The sequence below is a fragment of the Lissotriton vulgaris genome, chromosome 5, assembly GCF_964263255.1.
Source record: "Lissotriton vulgaris chromosome 5, aLisVul1.2, whole genome shotgun sequence".
NCBI lineage: Eukaryota > Metazoa > Chordata > Amphibia > Caudata > Salamandridae > Lissotriton > Lissotriton vulgaris.
This window is the reverse complement of record NC_141693.1, coordinates 1,990,547,128-1,990,567,705: the sequence shown is the minus strand read 5'-3', so window position 1 is coordinate 1,990,567,705 and position 20,578 is coordinate 1,990,547,128. Positions and strand designations below refer to the sequence as shown.

The 20,578-nt window shown below is 50.5% G+C and overlaps 1 protein-coding gene across 1 annotated transcript in view; it reads right to left on the bottom strand.

The window, feature by feature from the left end:
* Positions 1-20,578, bottom strand: part of LOC147717961 (histo-blood group ABO system transferase-like) — a 598,569-nt gene that overhangs the window by 206,463 nt on the left and 371,528 nt on the right. Inside the window, exon 4 of the mRNA XM_086924737.1 lies at positions 2,195-2,251. Within this exon, the coding sequence (XP_086780863.1) occupies positions 2,195-2,251 (57 nt within the window). The remainder of the gene's footprint in view (positions 1-2,194; positions 2,252-20,578) is intronic.

Sequence of the window (20,578 nt, the reverse complement as noted above, 5' to 3'; positions counted from 1 at the left end):
TTTGGCCACCAGCAAGATAAGGTGCACACAGAAGCAACAGGAGCCCAACGCCTGGAAGTGGTGTTCAGCCACCAACAAGATGAGGTGCACACAGAAGAAACAGGAGCCCAATGCCCCGAAGTGGTGTTCAGCCACCAGCAAGATGAGGTCACATAGAAGCAACAGCAGCCAACCCCTGGAAGTGGTGTTCAGCCACCAGCAGGATGAGGTCACAAAAAAGCAACAGGAGCCCAACCTCTGGAGGTGGTGTTCAGCAACGAATAAAATGAGGTGCACACAGAAGCAACAGGAGCCAAACGCCCGGAGTGGTATTCAGCCACCAGTAAGATGAGGTGCACACTGAAGCAACAGTAGCCCAACGCTTGGAAGTGGTGTTCAGCCACCAACAAGATGAGGTGCACAAAGAAGCAACAGGAACCCAACACCTGGAAGTGGTGTTCAGCCCAACCTCTAGAAGTGGTATTCAGTAACCATTAAAATGAGGTGCACACAGAAGCAACAGGAGACAAACGCCTGGAAGTGGTATTCAGCAAGATGAGGTGCACACATGAGCTCAACGCCCAGAAGTGGTGTTCAGCCACAAGCAAGTTGAGGTGCACACAGAAGAAACAGGAGCCCAACGCCTGGAAGTTGTGTTCAGCCACCAGCAAGATGAGGTACACACAGAAGGAACAGGATCCCAACGCCCGGAAGTGGTGTTCATCCACCAGAAAGATGAGGTACACCCAGAAGCAACAGGTGCCCAACGCCTGGAAGTGCTGTTCAGCAACCAATAAAATGAGGTGCACACTGAAGCAACAGGAGCCCAATGCCTGGAAGTGGTCTTCAGCCCCCAGCAAGATGAGGTCACACAGAAGCAACAGCAGCCCAACCCCTGGAAGTGGTGTTCAGCCACCAGCAAGATGAGGTGCACACAGAAGCAACAGGAGCTCAACACCTTGATGTGGTGTTCAGCCACCAGCAAGATGAGGTGCACACAGAAGGAACAGGATCCCAACGCCCGGAAGTGGTGTTCACCCACTAGAAAGATGAGGTACACCCAGAAGCAACAGGAGCCCAACGCCTGGAAGTGCTGTTCAGTCACCAGCAAGATGAGGTGCACACAGAAGCAACAGGAGCCCAACACCTGGAAGTGGTGTTTAGCCATCAGCTTGTGGTTCTGTCCTCCTGGGTGAACCCTATGTTTTCTGGCACCCTTGGAATTGCGATTCTCAAATTGCGATTTTCAAGTAGAAAATCGCAATTTGAGAATGTATCCCCATTCATTCCTATGGGCCGCTAGGTCCATAGGAATGAATGGGAAACTCTTTCCTTAATTGCGATTCGCAATTTGCTAATCGCAGTTAAGGAATTTTAGAGATTCGCAAAAAAATTGCGATGTATTACCTACATTCCATTTTGCAATTCTCAAATAGCGATTCCTTAAAAATCGCAATTTGAGAATCGCAATATGGAAATTACCTACATATGCCCAATTATTCCATGTCTCATCTCTTTCCTCGTTCCGTCTCCTAATTGCATGAAGCTCTTGCAACTCAAGCAGTTGGACATTTGCATTGTAGCATTTGTGTAGCCCTTATTACCCCTATGTGGGCGCAGCACTGAAACACCCACTCGGATAGTAGTGAGATGGGAAGGACAAATGCTGCATTAACCCCTTCCACGCTGATGACGAGCTGGGCTCGTCATGGCGTAGCCACCTCGCACGCTGCTGAAGAGCACAGCTCGTCACATAACATGCGCTTTTAAAAATCTCAGCGTACGAGCGGAATTCCGCTAGCGTGCATGAGGCTAGAATACAAGCAGCTATGGGTGCCGAAGCTGAACACAGTCAAACAGTAACACAAGCAGGAAACCAAGACAAAAATACTCTCCCATACGAACAGATAACAACCAAAGCGCAAAAATACAGTACTTGGTCTCTACTCCGTGCGAGGAAACAAAAAACAAAAAAGAGAGAAGAAGAGGAAGGATTCACCACTTGCAAGAAAGCTTTTGGAAGCACAATCCAAGTAACAACTTAAAAGCACTGGGCGGGATGTAAGCCCATAAATTGTATACAACAGGTCTTGCATGCTTTGCCTGAAAATGGGGTAATTTGTTTTGCAGTCAACTTCCCTACTTAGGGTATCAAACACTTTTAAAGTGCCAGACTTTTCACATCGAAAGTGATGAAAAGTTGCCAAGTACTCACGAGGGAAGTTGGATCTCTCTCCAACGATCCGAGTCCGTGCTGCACTCCTCTGTGGCACTGTAGGCATAGAAACACAAAGGTTACTTCTGGATGGGAGCAGTCGAAATTACTTCCCATTTCTCCTCCACCCTCATCAGTTATTACACTCATGTACAGGTAATTTAAACAGAGGTGGTTGCATAAATGTCCTTGGTGGCACAGTATCTTGCGCAACCTAAAACTCCACTATAAACTGTAGGCTGGACTGGTCCCTTTAGCCTGCTTCCACCTTGGTCTCCCTCTTGTCAGTTAAAAGCAGGTGCACAAAAACAATAATTTCTAAAAGTAAATTCCACATCCTCATGGCTCAATGTAGCGTTTAGAAGGTGCACTTATAAATTCAACAATTCTGTCCGTAATGTGGAACTGCCACATGTATTAGGGAGAGTGCATTGGGGTTTTCCTTGTGGGTCACCCTCCAAAAGTATGTGCCCATTTATTAACCTAATTCGCAAAATATACAAAAAATTCTAAGTTTTTAAAATGTCAATAAAGTTGCTCCTGTCAAAGCCAAGTGGATTTCCAGTGGGGCGGGGACAACCCCATAAATGAGTGAAGATTTAGTGGAAGGTGTCTCACCTCTAACAGCAATATTTCTCCCTTGCAGAAAAAAACGTTACAGGTGCAAAAACACATTTTTGTCGTATTTCTGCATACAGGATTTTCCAATACATAGAAATGTTGTATTCCTACATTTTATGCACTGGAGTACACCTGGAAATCTGTTGTATTGTAGCAATTCAGTAGAGATATTCTAGCTTTGTTGATACCCCAAAGTGCTTTCTGTTTGGCGGAGGTAATAGCTACTGAGTTAGTTGTGCATGGTCGCCAAGTGTGTTGAGGTGTCAGCTATGGATCGAGTATATTTGTGCCATGTCTCAGGTTCAGACAGTGGGCTTGAAACATGTCGCGGGCAACCTCTAAGTCATCTATCTTATGCATACAGCCGAACACAAAGGAAATTCTAGGAATAGCTTTACAGATGGTGTATTCAAACCAGTATGACTTGTAGTCAGAGGTAGCAGACGCTGGTTTCACAAGCAGCCCAGTCGTTCTTGCAATTCTGAATTCAAGGCGTCCATTAATGATCCTCACTCTCTTTCGTAGCAAGTTCATGGACTTTTTTGTGTTTGGAAATGGAATGAGATCACATGAATGAATGAAAGTGTTTGATATAGAGCAGCACTGACCTTAAACAAGGTATCTTAACTCTGATCCAGCTGTACTCAGCTTATGATCGCAGAGTCAGTGTGGGTTAGCGAAATCCACTTGGAAATGACAGTAGCCCACCCACAAGAGACATTGTTAAGCTATCCATAAAGAAAATATAGGTTTCACCCAGGTGGATAGAACCACAAGCTGTGGATGCACTGTTGAGCCACCAGCCAAACTCCAGATGGGCTCCACCGAAGAGCGACAGAAGCCCAACTCCTGGAAGTGGTGTTCAGCCACCAGAAAGATGAGGTGCACACAGAAGCAACAGGAGCCCAACACCTGGAAGTGGTGTTCAGCCACCAGAAAGATGAGGTGCACACAGAAGCAACAGGAGCCCAACGCCTGGAGGTGGTGTTCAGCCGCCAGCAAGATGAGGTGCACACAGAAGCAACAGGAGCCCAACGCCTGGAGGTGGTGTTCAGCCGCCAGCAAGATGAGGTGCACACAGAAGCAACAGGAGCCCAACGCCTGGAGGTGGTGTTCAGCCTCCAGCAAGATGAGGTGCACACAGAAGCAACAGGAGCCCAACTCTCGGAAGTGCTGTTCAGCAACCAGCAAGATGGGGTGAACACAGAAGCAACAAGAGCCTGACCCCCGGAAGTGGTGTTCAGCCACCAGCAAGATGAGGTGCACACAGAAGCAACAGGAGCCCAACGCCTGGAAGTGTTGTTCAGCCACCAGAAAGATGAGGTGCACACAGAAGCAACAGGGGCCCAACACCTGGAAGTGGTGTTCAGCCACAAGCAAGATGAGGGGCACACAGAAGCAACAGGAGCCCAACGCCTGGAAGTAAGCAATATGAGGTGCACACAGAAGCAACAGGAGCCCAATGCCTGGAAGTGGTCTTCAGCCACCAGCAAGATGAGGGGCACACAGAAGCAACAGGAGCCCAACCCTTGGAGGTGGTGTTCAGCCACCAGCAAGATGAGGTGCACACAGAAGCAACAGGAGCCCAACGCCTGGAAGTGGTGTTCAGCCACCAGCAAGATGAGGGGCACACAGAAGCAACAGGAGCCCAACGCCTGGAGGTGGTGTTCAGCTACCAGCAAGATGAAGTGCACACAAAAGCAACAGGAGCCCAACGCCTGGAAGTGGTGTTCAGCCACCAGCAAGATGAGAGGCACACAGAAGCAACAGGAGCCCAACCCTTGGAGGTGGTGTTCAGCCACCAGCAAGATGAGGTGCACACAAAACCAACAGGAGCCCAACCCTTGGAGGTGGTGTAGAGCCGCCAGCAAGATGAGGTGCACACAGAAGCAACAGGAACCCAACCCCTGGAGGTGGTGTTCAGCGGCCAGCAAGATGAGGGGCACACAGAAGCAACAGGAGCCAAACACTTGATTATATCCACTAATAGAAATATGAGATTTTGCGTCCTAAGGTAAGCAGCTAGGCTGTTGCTGTAGGTTTTGTGGTCTTTTTGTGGTATAGATGGGCCAGAGCACATTAGGATGTGCCCTTCCTTGCTACAGTTCCGTAAGGGCCTGAAGACGTGGTTGTTCGACCAATAAACGGTCAGCACTTGGTGAGCTCTCGGGAGGATCTAGGGAACAATCTAGCTTCAAGACGCCTATGGGTAATCGCGCGATTAACAAATGGCAAAAATAAATAAATAAATAAGAGCATCTGACCCAGAGCCAGTGTAGTGGAGGATGTCTGCAGAATGTAAGCAGGGTCTTTGCAGGCCCTAGCAGGTCAATTAATAAATCCATCAGCCTGGTCGTGCCTGGTGTAGCTCGACCACGTGTCTCCAACCAGACCAAGAGAGAGCAGAGAGAGAAAGAGAAAGACGTGCAGAAAGGAAAAGCGAGCGAGAGAGGGAAAAGAAAGAGAGGGGGGGTAAGAGAAAAGGAGAGGGAAAGAGGGGGAGGGAAAGAGAGTGAGGGAAAGAGGGTGAGGGAAAGAGTGAGGGCAAGAAAGTGAGGGAAGGTGAGAGAGGGAAAGAGAAAGAGAGAAGGAGAGCGAATGAAAGAGAGGGAGCAGGAAAGAGCGAGAGAGAAAGTGGGAAATAGAGAGCGAGGAAAAGAGCGAGAGAAGGGCTCTTATAGAGTCTTGACGGCAATAGTTGTCTGTCCCAGGTTCACCATAAAAAGGAGCTTAGAGCTGTCTAAATGATTAATAAAGCAGCGTTAACCACAATGGGCTTTAAATAAAATCTTTATCTAAAAAGAAACTGCTTCTAGCCCTACCCAATCTCAAACAGTGGTAGGTATTTTCTCTTGGAGGCGATGCCTTTCAAAATGAAGGCAGGAGTGGCGATTGTTTGCAAATGTCAACATAGCCAGTGTGCCACCCTTTTTATTTTTTAAAACCCTACAGCAGCACCCAAGTGTCCACTGTCAGTCAGATCCCAGCACTGGGACCACAGCAACCACATGAGTCCCACTGTTGCAAACACCAACCAATTCCTATGTGAGCATACAGAACCGGCTGGCAAGACCCACAGAGCATGTCGGTCTCCAGACCGTGGAAATTCATGATGGCAAACAAGAGGTGGCTCACAGGGCAGCCATATCAACTAGCGTGGTATCACCGGACTCAAGCAATTCTGTGGTGAGGAAGAGATTTGTCAAACACTCCCAGCCATATGACACCATCGGCAGCACGCCACACCTCCCACCATGAGTCTAGGTACAACTGTACCTTGAGATAGCGACCAGTGCATCAGATCCCAAGAATACCTGTGAGGGAAGAGGTGGGGCGGAAGAACCAGTAGCCCAGGCACATGCCACCACCGGCTGCACGCCATACATCCCACCATGGGAGGCAAGAATAAGCAACCCTGCCACATGCCACACATCCCATTATTGAATTGAATTGAAACTGCACTTGTATAGCGCTATCTACCTGGAGGCCTCGTAGCGCTTTTGACTGGAGATTAACTTAGCGCGGGCTCGGGCAGATCAGCAGGATTTGGCAAACAGGTGAGTTTTCAGGGCTTTTCTGAAGGAAAGATGATTGGTAGTTCCTCTAAGGGATAAAGGGAGAGTGTTCCAGATGGGAGGCAAGAACGAGCAACCCAGCCACATTCCACACATTCCACCATGGGAGGTAAGAACCAGCTACCCTGCCACATGCAACACTTCCACCATGGGAGGCAAGAACCAGCAACCCTGCAACATGCCACACATCACATCATGAGAGGCAAGAACCAGCAACCCAGCGGCATGCCACCAACGGCAGCACGCCACACATCCCACCATGAGTCTAGGTACAACTGTACATTGAGATTGCGCCCAGTGCATCAGGTTCCAAGAATGTCAGTGTGGGAAGAGATGGGGCGGCAAGAACCAGCAACCCCGCCACATGGCATACATCCCACCATGGGAGGCAAGAACCAGCAACCCAGCCACATGCCACACATCCCACCATGGAAGGCAAGAACCAGCAACCAAGATGCATGCCACCACCAGTGGCACACCACACATCCCACCATGAGAGGCAAGAACCAGCAACCCCGCTACATGCCACCACCGGCCGCACGCCACACAACCCATTATGGGAGGCAAGAACCAGCAACCCTGCCACATGCCACACATCCCACCATGGGAGGCAAGAACCAGCAACCCTGCAACATGCCACACATCCCACCATGAGAGGCAAGAACCAGCAACCCTGCCACATGGCATACATCCCACCATGGGAGGCTGGAACCAGCAACCCAGCCACATGCCACATACCCCACCATGGGAGGCAAGGACCAACAACCCAGCCACATGCCACACATCCCACCTTGGGAGGCAAGAACTAGCAACCCTGCCACATATCCCACAATGGGAGGCAAGAACCAGCAACCCAGCGACATGGCATACATCCCATCATGAGAGGCAAGAACCAGCAACCCTACCACATGCGACCACCGGAAGCTTGCCACACATCCCACCATGAGTTTAGGTACAACTGTACCTTGAGATAGCAACCTGTGCATCAGGTTCCAAGAATATCAGTGTAGGAAGTGATGGGACGGAAGAACCAGCAACCCAGTCACATGCCACCACCGGTGGCGCTCAACACATCCCACCATGGGATGTAAGATCCAGTAACCCAGCCAGATGCCACCACCAGCAGTACACCACACATCCCACCATGGGAGGCAAGAAAGAGCAACCCCGCAACATGCCGCCACCGGCGGCACGCCACACATCCCACCATGGGAGGCAAGAACCATCAACCCTGCCACATGCCATACATCACACCATGAGAAGCACGAACCAGCAACCCAGCCGCATGCCACCACCAACAGCACGCCACACATCCCACCATGAGTCCAGGTACAACTGTACCTTGAGATAGCGACCAGTGCATCAGGTTCCAAGAATATCAGTGTGGGAAGAGATGGGGCGGCAAGAACCAGCAACCCCGCTACATGGCATACATCCCACCATGGGAGGCAAGAACCAGCAACCTAGCCACATTCCACACATCCCAACATGGGAGGCAAGAACCAGCAGCCCAGATGCATGCCACCACCAGTGGCACACCACACATCCCACCATGGGAGGCAAGAACCAGAAACCCCGCTACATGTCACCACCGGCGGCATGCCACACATCCCATTATGGGAGGCAAGAACCAGCAACCCTGCCACATGCCACACATCACACCATGGGAGGCAAGAACCAGCAACCCTGCCACATGTCACACATCCCACCATGGTAGGCAAGAACCAGCAACCCCGCCACATGGCTTACATCCCACCATGGGAGGCTAGAACCAGCAACCGAACTACATGCCACGAGGCAAGAACCAGCAACCCTACCACATGCCACGACCGGAAACATGCCACAAATCCCTCCATGAGTTTAGGTACAACTGTACCTTCAGATAGAGACCAGTGCATCAGGTTCCAAGAATATTATTGTTGGGAAGAAATGGGGGTGGCAAGAACCAGCAGCCCAGTAACAAGCTACCACCGGCGGCACACCACACATTACACCATGGGAGGCAAGAACCAGCAACTCTGCCACATGCCACACATACCACCATGGGAGGCAAGAACCAGCATCCCAGCCATATGCCACCATCGGCTGCACGCCACATGTCCCACCATGAGTCTTGGTACAATTGTACTGCGAGATCGCAACCAGTGTATCAGGTCCCAAGAATACCAGCCAGGGAAGGGATTGGGTGGCAAGAACCAGCATCCCAGCCACAAGCCACCACCAGCAGCACACCACACATACTACCATGGGAGGCAAGAACCAGCAACCCTGCCACATGCCAGCACCAGAGGCACGCCACACATCCCACCATGAGTCTAGGTACAACTGTACCTTAAGATAGCGACCAGTGCATCAGGTTCCAAAAATATCAGTGTGGGAAGATATGGGGCGGCAAGAAGTAGCACCCCCGCCACATGGCATCCCACCATGGGAGGCAAGAACCAGCAACCTAGACTCATGCCACCACCAGTGGCACGCCATACATCCCACCATGGGTTTAGGTACAACTGTATCTTGAGATAGCGAACAGTGCATAAGATCCCAAGAACACCAGCCAGGGAAGAGGTAGGGCGGACGAACCAGCAACCGAGCCCATGCCACATACCCCACCATGGGAGGCAAGAACCAGCAATCCAGCCACATGCCACATATCCGACCATGGGAGGCAAGAACCAGCAAAACAGCCACATGCCACACATCCCACCATGGGAGGCAAGAACCAGCAACCCTGCCACATGCCACACATCCCACCATGAGAGGCAAGAATCAGCAACTCTGCCACATGCCACCACTGAAAGCACGCCACACATCCCACCATGAGTCTAGGTACAACTGTACCTTGAGATAGCGACCAGTGTATCAGGTTCCAAGAATATCAATGTGGGAAGAGATGGGGTGGCAAGAACCAGCACCCCGCCACATGGCATACATCCCACCATGAGAGGCAAGAACCAGCAACCCTGCCACATGCCACCACCGGCGGCAGGCCATACATCCCACCATGGGAGGCAAGAACCAGCTACCCTGCCACATGCCACACATCCCACCATGAGAGGCAAGAACCAGCGACCCTGCCACATGCCACACATCCCACCATGAGAGGCAAGAACCAGCAACCCTGCCACATGCCACACATCCCACCATGAGAGGCAAGAACCAGCAACCCTGCCACTTGCCATACATCCCACCACAGCAGTCAAGAACCAGCAACCCAGACGCATGCCACCACCAGTGGCACGCCACATATCCCACCATGGTAGGCAAGAACCAGCAACCCAGTTACAGGCCCCACATCCCCCCATGGGAGGCAAGAACCAACAACCCTGCCACATGCCACCACCGGTGACACGCCACACATCACATCATGAGTCTAGGTACAACTGTACCTTTAGATTGCGACCAGTGCATCAGGTCCCAAGAATACCAGCGAGAAAAGAGATGAGGAGGCAAGTACCAGCAACTCAGCCACAAGCCACCACACATACCACACATCCCACCATGGGTGGCAAGAACCAGCAACCCTGGTACAACATCCCTCCATGAGTATAGGTACAACTGTACCTTGAGATAGCGACCAGTGCATCATGTTCCAAGAATGTCAGTGTGGGAAGAGATGGGGCGGCAAGAACCAGCAACCCCGCCACATGGCATACATCCCACCATGGGAGGCAAGAACCAGCAACCCTGCCACATGCCACACATCCCACCATGAGAGGCAAGAACCAGTAACCCTGCCACATGCCACACATCCCACCATGAGAGTCAAGGACCAGCAACCCTGCCACTTGCCACACATCCCACCATGAGAGGCAAGAACCAGCAACCCTGCCACATGTCACACATTCCACCATGGGAGGCAAGAATCAGCGACCCAGAAGCATGCCACCACCATGGTACGCCACATATTCCACCATGGGTCTAGGTACAACTGTACCTGGAAATAGGGACCAGTGCATCAGATCCCAAGTATACCAGCCAGTGAAGAGGTGGGGCGGTCGAACCAGCAACCCAGCCACATGCCACCCATCCCAGCATGGGAGGCAAGAGATGAGGGGGCAAGTACCAGCAACTCAGCCACAAGCCACCACACACGCAACACATCCCACCATGGGTGGCAAGAACCAGCAACCCTGGTACAACATCCCTCCATGGGTCTAGGTACAACTGTACCTTGAGATAGCGACCAGTGCATCAAGTTCCAAGAATATCAGTGTGCGAAGAGATGGGACAGCAAGAAGTAGCAACCCTGCCACATGGCATACATCCCACCATGAGAGGCTAGTACCAGCAACCCAGCCACATGCCACATACCCCACCATGGGAGGCAAGAACCAGCAACCCTGCCACATGGCATACATCTCACCATGAGAGGCTAGTACCAGCAACCCAGCCACATGCCACATACCCTACCATGGGAGGCAAGAACCAGCAACCCAGCCACACATCCCTCCATGAGTCTAGGTACAACTGTACCTTGAGATAGCGACCCGTGCATCATGTTCCAAGAATGTCAGTGTGGGAAGCTCAGAAGATTGTTGCAGGACCGGATCTCCAATGGGAAGGAGTTCCACAATTTGGGGGCCAAAGAGGCAATCCTGCAACCTCCCTGGCCTTCAAGCTTGAAGGCAGGGGTGGTTAACAGCTTATGGTGGGCTGAGCGCAGGTTGCGGGGGGGAGCATACCTAGATATCAGGCAGTTAATGAATTTAGGGCTCCGGCAGAATAGAGACTTGAAAATTAAGCAACCCGTTTTGAAGGCCGTGCGTTGGGCAATGGGGAGTCAGTGGAGTTTATGTAGTAGGGGTTTGGCAGATTGCCATCTTGGTTGCTAGTGGATCAGTCTCGCTGCTTGGTTCTGAACCAGCTGGAGACATTTGATTAAGAAGAGTGGCATGCCAAAGTAGATTGAGTTGGCGAAGTCAGGGTGTGAGAGTACCAAGGCAATCATCACCTGTATAAGTGCTGCATGGGTGAGCAGATGACTGGTCTTCCTGATTTTGCACAGCTGGAAGAAGCAGGTGGAGACCACTACACCAACTTGGGATCCAAGTGAAAGATCGGCATTTATGGTGACACCTAGGCTTTTAACAGAGGGGGACGGGGTGGAGGGGATCCAAGTTCCGTCTGCCAGCAGTGTGGGCCCCAGAAAATCTGACTTTTCCCCATCAGGACTAGTTTGGTCTTGCCCGGATTAAGTTTTAGATGGTTAAGGCCCATCCAACACTATATATGAAGCATGGTTGACTGGAATTCCTGAATTGAATTAGGGGAGTAATCAATAGTGAAAATTAGCTGAAGGTCATCAGCATAATTAAATGGGGTTACCTTCCTGTCCTTCAGGGACTGGATCAAGGGCAAGAGGTAAAGATTGAACCAGTGGGGGTATAGTGACGATCCCTGTGGGACCTCGCACGTAGTCGCGATCTTGGAGCGGTGAATGGGGCAAGTCGTACTGCTTGGGTGCGACTCTCAAGAAAAGAGACGATCCAATCGAGGGCTGAGCCCTGGATGCCAGCCTGTCTGACACGGTCCATCAGGATTTTATGGTCGACAGATCCAGGAGCACCAGGGTCTGAGGGATGCCCTTGTCAGCATTTGCTCATAAGGCATCCAATACTGCGAGAATCACTGTCTCCGTGGAGTGAGCGGGGCATAAGCCTGCTTGTTGGGGATCTAGGTGTTCAGAGAGTTCTAAGAAGTTAGATAAGCACCTTGCTACCTGTGCCTCCAGAACCTTGGCTAAATAGGGGAGCAAGGAGATGGGGCGATAGATAGGTTCGAGGGGTCAGGCCCCAGTTTCTTTAGGAGGAGGACCACAATGGCGTTCTTGAATGCATTAGGGACCTTGCCCTGCGAGAGGGACTCGTTCAGAAAGGGTATTATGGTGTGCAGCAGGGCAGAGAGGGTGTCTTTTAGAATGTGAGGTGGGCAGCAGTCCCTGGGGGAGCCTCATTTGACTCTGGACAACAAGTCCAGGAAGGACTGAGTGCTGATGGCAGGGAAGTGATCTAAGGTAGATGGATTAATTATTGTGGTGCCAGGGGACTCCATGGGTCTGGGTGTGGGGATGCTAGCTTTAATGTTGGAGATTTTATCCACAAAGTAATTGTTCAGTGAGTTACATAATTCTTGGGTGGGTGTCTGTTTAGGTCGTATTCTCTCTGCATTGCATAGGTCATTGACTATAGAAAAAAATTCCTTTGACCTGATGTGGGAGCTCAGGATTCTAGCAGTGAAGTGGGCAGCTTTGGCTGCCATGATGGCGTTTTTATATTCTTTGCCCGCCTTTAGGTACAGGATTTTCTCTTCGAGGGAGTATCTTAACCTCCATCTCCTTTCTTTTTGGCGGAGAGCTAGCTTTTAGTTTCTTAGCTCAGTAGAGAACCATTTCTCTGCGTCGGATCGACGAGCGCGGTTACGTTTCCTAAGCGGAACATGTGTGTTGCTGGCCGCTTGTAGCCAGGCTGAGATGTTTTCTTCCATGATATGATATCAGGGTTGAGAGCTGGAGCTGAGCTAGCCAAGGAGTCAATGAATTCCTATTTGTTAAGGGTCCTCCACTTCCTTATCATGCCTCCCTCGGCCGTAGGTGTCTTACTTTTGAAGGGGATCGTTGCTGTGAATTTTATTAGATGGTGATCTGACCATATGCACGGCAAGATCGTGGGCACGGATAATGTTAGATTTGTAGTCCAGACTTGGTCCACTGTGTGCCCTTTAATATGGGTGGCAGAGGATATGTGATGAGTAAAGTTGAGTTTGGTAAGTAGGTCAGTTAATTCGGCAGCGTGAGGCCTACCAAGAGCGTCATTGGACCAGTAAATTATATGCACTTCTGTGATCTGCATGGTACATGTTCTTTGCAGCAGGCATATTCACCCTCTGCACTTCTTTAAGAAGAGTCAAAACTGCCACTATACAAAATTGAATCCCTTTCTAGAAGGTGACGGTCCATTAATCATTAGAGTTATCTTGTCCTTTTTCTCCTTGCCTGAAAATTGCTGGAGCCAAGGAACGCTGCAGCAGGTGCTTTTTAAACTCATGCTGTATTTGACAGCACGATACAAAAGGGGATGATGAACGGAGCATTTGAGAAAATCAAACACTCACCCCCAGTCAACTGATCTGACAACACAGCACCTGGCGCAGTGCAACTGATCGCACCGCCCTAGAGCCGGCCCTGGGGCTTACACTGCAGCTGTCACATTTGTTAGTTTGGGGAAGAGATCTGTAGGCTTTTCTGTATTGGGTTTAGGGGACAGAGTTTCTCCAAAGGGCTAACGACCAGATTCATCATTGTGAAGTTTTGCGAGTCTGAAATAGCGATTCATAAGGAATCGCTATTCCAGACTCGCAAAACGGGATTCATGTAGGATTCGCAATATTATTTGCGATTCCTACAGATTTCTTATTTGCGATTAGCTAATTGCTAATCGCAAATAAGGAATAACTCCTCATTCATTCCTATGGGCCTAAAGGCCCATAGGAATGCATGGGGAGTCATTCCATATTTGCGATTAGCAATTAGCTAATCGCAAATGAGATTGCGATTTCAAGGGTGCAGGGGTGTCCAAAGGACACCCTGTAACACCCCTGAAATGTCAAATTACACAGATGTTACACACACACATGTCCAAAAGACATGTGTGTGTAACATGCAACTTAGAAAAATGCTTTTAAAAGCATTTTTCTAAGTTTTCGCTATTTACCACGAGGTTTGACCTCGCGGTAAATAGCGGCCCAAAATTACGATTTTGCAATTTTTAAATGTTTCAAGAATAGCATTTAAGGAATCTCTAATAGAGATTCCTTAAATGCTATTCCTCGCAAATTTGCGAGTTCTGAAATAGCTAATTTGGCATTTGGGATGATGAATCCCAAATGCAAAAATTGCACTCGCAAAGGGCGAGATTCTCAGAATCTGGCCCTTTACGAGCGCAATTACCTTTCATGAATCAGGCTGTAAATATATTTCACCTTAGGAGAAAAACGTTACGAGAGCAAAAGTACATTTGTGCTACCTTCATGCATACAGAATTGTCAAATACACCCAAATTGTATGCATTGGAGTACACCTGGAATCTACGATTGTTGTTTTGCACTGTACCATTTCTATAGTGCTTTCCTATCTTTTGTTGAGTGGTCATATGCATACAGCAGGGCTCAAAGGAAGTTCTAGGAATGGCTTTACAGGTTGTGTATACAAACCAGTAGGCCTTGTCTTTAGAGTCAGCGGAGGCCTGGTTTGGCAAGCGGCCACGTCTTTCATGCTATTCGGAATTCAAGGTGTCCATTAATGAGCCTCACTCTTTTGTAGCAAGTCCGAGGGCCTGGGTGTGTCTGGGCATGGAATGAGATCGAATGAATGAATGAATCGAAGTCTTTGATATAGAGCGGCACTGACCTCAAACAGGGTATATTGGAGGGGGGTGTGCTTATGGCACCAACCAAGATGGCGGCGTCTCGTTGATCCTCCGCCGGATGGGGAACCTTTTCTTTTGTTGAGGCCGCTCCTTTGACCTCTTTAAATTAAAGGATTGTCTTTTTATGCAGGGAGATGGTTGATATTATTGTTCTACTTTTTACTTCTTTATGCATTAAGACTTTTAAACACATTTGTGACTTCAGTGTGCTCCACCTAATTTGCTGCCTCACCTGCTTTTGGTGAATCAATATTGGACTGGAACCCTTCCTTTTTTTTTGGCCCCCGCTTCTCATTGGGGGGAAAATAAGGAACCTTAAACATTCTGGTACTCCAAATAATATTATACTTTCAGATTCTGATTCTACCAAGAAGGATATGGACGGTGCTATCTGTGAGAAGGCAAACACAAGGCGATGATGGACGGACCACTAAAACTTTTCAGAAACTCACCTCCAGTCACAGATCTGGGTTGAATCCATCAATGCTCTTTAGCCCACACTGCCACCCCAGTTCAAACCTAGCCATATGCAAATCAGCCTTGTGCCCAGATCAGTGACCTGAGGTGAGTGTCTGAAAAGTCTAACAATGATATTGAATGCCCAGCAGAGCCCAGTCCAACCTAGCAAGTAAATTAGCATACATCAGCGTGGTCCGGCCTGGGGAGGCTTGACCATTTTATTTTTTTGCGAATTTATATAGCGCAAACTTGATCCAAAGGTATGAAAGTGCTTTACATGAGCACCAGTTGAATTCCAAAGGGACACATTCTTTTTTAGGCACGGGGAGATTTGGGGCCATATGTATCAACATCCAGATTTGCGAATCTCAAAAAGCGATTTTTTAGAAATCGCTATTTGAGATTTGCAAATTGGTATGTATGTAGAAAATGACATTTATTTTGCGATTTCTTAAAATTCCTTAATTGCAATTAGCAAATTGCAAATCGCAATTAAGGAATCATTTCCTATTCATTACTATGGGCCAGGAGGCTCATAGGAATGAATGGGAAGGTAATCTCAATTTGCGATTTGCAAACTGAGAATAATTTCAAGGGTGCAGGGGTGTCCAAAGGACACCCTTTGCACCCCTGAAATTAGTATGGGTGCACATGTGGCGCACATACATGCCCTAAGGGCATATATGTGCTTCACATTGCACTTTGAAAAATGCTAAAAAGTGAATTTTTCAAGGAATTTGCAAATTACCACCAACTTGAAGTTGGTGGTAATTTGCGATTCCTTAAGGCCAATTTGCATTTTTTTAATGTTTCTTACATTGCATTTAAGGAATCGCAAAATTTGCGATTCGTTGAATGCAATCGCAAAATAAGGAATCGCAAATTTTGCGATTCCTTATTTTGCACTCAATTTTGCTACATACATACCATTTAGCGAAAATGAGTTCGCAAACGTGCAAACCCATTTGAGCTTCATACATATGGCCCAAAGTGATTTGCCCAGAATCACAGGTTGTTGATCATACCTGCCGAGACTCTAACCTGGTTCCCCAGCTTCAAAGTTGGCCGCTATCGCTGTTTAGCTACATCAACCAGTGCCTTCAACAAGACAGAGAGAGAAAGGAAGGGAGGGAGAAAGAGAGAGAGAGCGAGAGAGGGAAAGAGGGAAAGCGAGGGAGAGGGAAAGAGAGAGACGGTAAAGGAGAGCGGGAAAGAGAGAAAAGGAGCGGGAGAGAGGGGGAGAGAGGAGGAGGGAAATAGAGAGATGAAGTGGGAAAGAGAAGCAGAGGGAAAGAGAGAGAGAGAGGGAAAGAGAGAGCAGGGCGGTTATTGCATCTCAATACCAATAGTGCCCTCAATTTCTGCTCCGGGTTCATCATAAAAAGGAGCTTAACGCTGTCTAAATGATTAATGAAGCTGCCATAGAACTGAAATGGGCTTTAAACAAACATTTAAAAAAAAATACCAGCTGCTAGCCTTTCCCCATTCTCAAACAGTGCTAGGTATTCTCTCTTTGAAGGGAGGCAGGAGTGGCGGCTGCTCGAAAATGTCAGCATAGCCAGAGCCAGCCTTTTCATTTTGTAAAACAAGAAATCACAGGAATCCTTCAGACCTCTGTCTTTGTTTGTTTGTTTGAACCATTCAACCTGTCAACATTTGCCAAGCCCTATCAGGCAGAGGTACCCTCACCCCCACTCTCCACTCTTGAAGCATGAAGGCGATGGTGAAAATTAGGTGGGTGTGGGGGGGGGGCGTGAATACAGGACCCTTCAGCAACACTCAAGTTACAGCTGTCAATCAGAGCCCAGGACTAGGACTGCAGCAACCGCAAGAGTCCAACAGCTCCAGCCACCGAGCAATGTAAAGGTGAGCATCAGGGGAGAAGACGCGGCCAACCGGCAAGATCCCAGAGCACCGCCACCACGGTCCCCATACTGTTGAAACCCATGATGGCAAAGGAGGCATGGAGCAAGGGTCTGCCAACTCACCTTGCATGACGTCATCAACCACAAGTTCATATAATTCTTTAAAAGGATCGTATGTTGATAGTATTGGTGAAATAGACAAAATGTGTAATTGCCAACATTGTGGTGTATATGTCGCGTTTTCTGAGCTCTGTCAGGCAATTTGCGCTTTTTTTCTGTAGCTATTTATTAAAATCTTTTCATGAGTATTGCCGGCGTTTGTTTTTATTCTCAGGGTGTATTTCATCACCCCCAGGATGCCGCAGAGTCTTGCGTGAATTGCTTCTTCATATTATTTCTAGTTTTAAGCCTGGTCTTGAATCAGGGCAGCGTTTTTGCAATGAAGCTGATTACAAGGTGCTGTGGGGAAATTTTTCAACATGCTCTTGTTTGTCAGATGTATTTCTTGATTGCGACTATTTTTTTTAATTATTCGCTTTCTTTCTTTCTTTGGGAAAAACATGAGGGTCCATTGGGTTTCCTCCAGCAAAGAGCTTGTAATGAGCGTGTTGGTGTTCAGAGTATTCCTGGATAGCTTGTCAGCTCCTCCACTTTGCCATCATTTATTTCAGGTTGTTCTTGTCCTTCCACAGTTTGATTTTTTTGTTTTTAACCTCGAAAGGAGATAACTGGATCTTTGCTCATTTGCTTTTCCTGACCTGCACTGGTTTTGTACTATGAAGGTGGTTGTCATTTCTGTCAAGTTAAGAACTTACTTTTCCCAGTACGTCGTACGTATTTGAATTGGGAGCCTAATGTATCAGACTTCACAGCAACAGGCCAAGCACTCGGCCTCTCCAACCAGGACAGCAGGACACCTGGGTCGCAAGCATCAGGACAAGCACTCGGCCTCTCCAACCAGGACAGCGGGACACCTGGGTCGCAAGCATCAGGACAAGCACTCGGCCTCTCCTAAGGGACAGCGGGACACCTGGGTCGTAGGCATCAGGACAAGCACTCAGCCTCTCCTACCAGGACAGCGGGACACCTGGGCCGCAAGCATCAGGACAAGCACTCAGCCTCTCCTACCGGGACAGCGGGACACCTGGGTCACAGGCATCAGGCCAAGCACTCGGCCTCTCCTACCAGGACAGCGGGACACCTGGGTCGCAAGCATCAGGACAAGCACTCGGCCTCTCCAACCAGGACAGCGGGACACCTGGGTCGTAGGCATCAGGACAAGCACTCAGCCTCTCCTACCAGGACAGCGGGACACCTGGGCCGCAAGCATCAGGACAAGCACTCAGCCTCTCCTACCGGGACAGCGGGACACCTGGGTCGCAAGGCACAGGACAAGCACTCGGCCTCTCCAACCAGGACAGCGGGACACCTGGGTCGCAGGCATCAGGACAAGCACTCAGCCTCTCCTACCAGGACAGCGGGACACCTGGGTCGCAAAGAACAGGACAAGCACTCGGCCTCTCCAACCAGGACAGCGGGACACCTGGGTCGCAAGGAACAGGACAAGCACTCGGCCTCTCCAACCAGGACAGCGGGACACCTGGGTCGCAAAGAACAGGACAAGCACTCGGCCTCTCCAACCAGGACAGCGGGACACCTGGGCCGCAAGCATCAGGACAAGCACTCAGCCTCTCCTACCGGGACAGCGGGACACCTGGGTCGCAAGGAACAGGACAAGCACTCGGCCTTTCCAACCAGGACAGCGGGACACCTGGGTCGCAAAGAACAGTACAAGCACTCGGCCTCTCCAACCAGGACAGCGGGACACCTGGGCCGCAAGCATCAGGACAAGCACTCAGCCTCTCCTACCGGGACAGCAGGACACCTGGGTCGCAAGGAACAGGACAAGCACTCGGCCTCTCCTACCAGGACAGCGGACACTTGTGCTGAAAGCAACAGGACAAGCACTCTTCTACCAGTACAGGTGGGACAACTGGGCCGCAAGCATCAGGACAAGCACTCGGCCTCTCCTACCAGGACAGCGGGACACCTGGGTCGCAAGCATCCGGACAAGCACTCAGCCTCTCCTACCGGGACAGCGGGACACCTGGGTCGCAAGGAACAGGACAAGCACTCGGCCTCTCCTACCAGGACAGCGGGACACCTGGGTCAAAGGCATCAGGATAAGCACTCGGCCTCTCCTACCAGGGCAGCAGGACACCTGGGTCGCAAGCATCAGGACAAGCACTCAGCCTCTCCTACCGGGACAGCGGGACACCTGGGTCGCAAGGAACAGGACAAGTACTCAGCCTCTCCTACCAGGACAGCGGGACACCTGGGTCGCAAGGAACAGGACAAGCACTCGGCCTCTCCTACCAGGACAGCGAGACACTTGTGCTGAAAGCAACAGGACAAGCACTCTTCTACCAGTACAGGTGGGACACCTGGGCCGCAAGCATCAGGACAAGCACTCGGCCTCTCCTACCAGGACAGCGGGACACCTGGGTCGCAAGCATCAGGACAAGCACTCAGCCTCTCCTACCGGGACAGCGGGACACCTGGGTCGCAAGGAACAGGACAAGCACTCGGCCTCTCCTACCAGGACAGCGGGAAACCTGGGTCAAAGGCATCAGGATAAGCACTCGGCCTCTCCTACCAGGGCAGCAGGACACCTGGGTCGCAAGCATCAGGACAAGCACTCAGCCTCTCCTACCGGGACAGCGGGACACCTGGGTCGCAAGCATCAGGACAAGCACTCGGCCTCTCCAACCAGGACAGCGGGACACCTGGGTCGTAGGCATCAGGACAAGCACTCAGCCTCTCCTACCAGGACAGCGGGACACCTGGGCCGCAAGCATCAGGACAAGCACTCAGCCTCTCCTACCGGGACAGCGGGACACCTGGGTCACAGGCATCAGGCCAAGCACTCGGCCTCTCCTACCAGGACAGAGGGACACCTGGGTCGCAAGCATCAGGACAAGCACTCGGCCTCTCCAACCAGGACAGCGGGACACCTGGGTCGTAGGCATCAGGACAAGCACTCAGCCTCTCCTACCAGGACAGCGGGACACCTGGGCCGCAAGCATCAGGACAAGCACTCAGCCTCTCCTACCGGGACAGCGGGACACCTGGGTCGCAAGGAACAGGACAAGCACTCGGCCTCTCCAACCAGGACAGCGGGACACCTGGGTCGCAGGCATCAGGACAAGCACTCAGCCTCTCCTACCAGGACAGCGGGACACCTGGGCCGCAAGCATCAGGACAAGCACTCAGCCTCTCCTACCGGGACAGCGGGACACCTGGGTCACAGGCATCAGGCCAAGCACTCGGCCTCTCCTACCAGGACAGCGGGACACCTGGGTCGCAAGCATCAGGACAAGCACTCGGCCTCTCCAACCAGGACAGCGGGACACCTGGGTCGTAGGCATCAGGACAAGCACT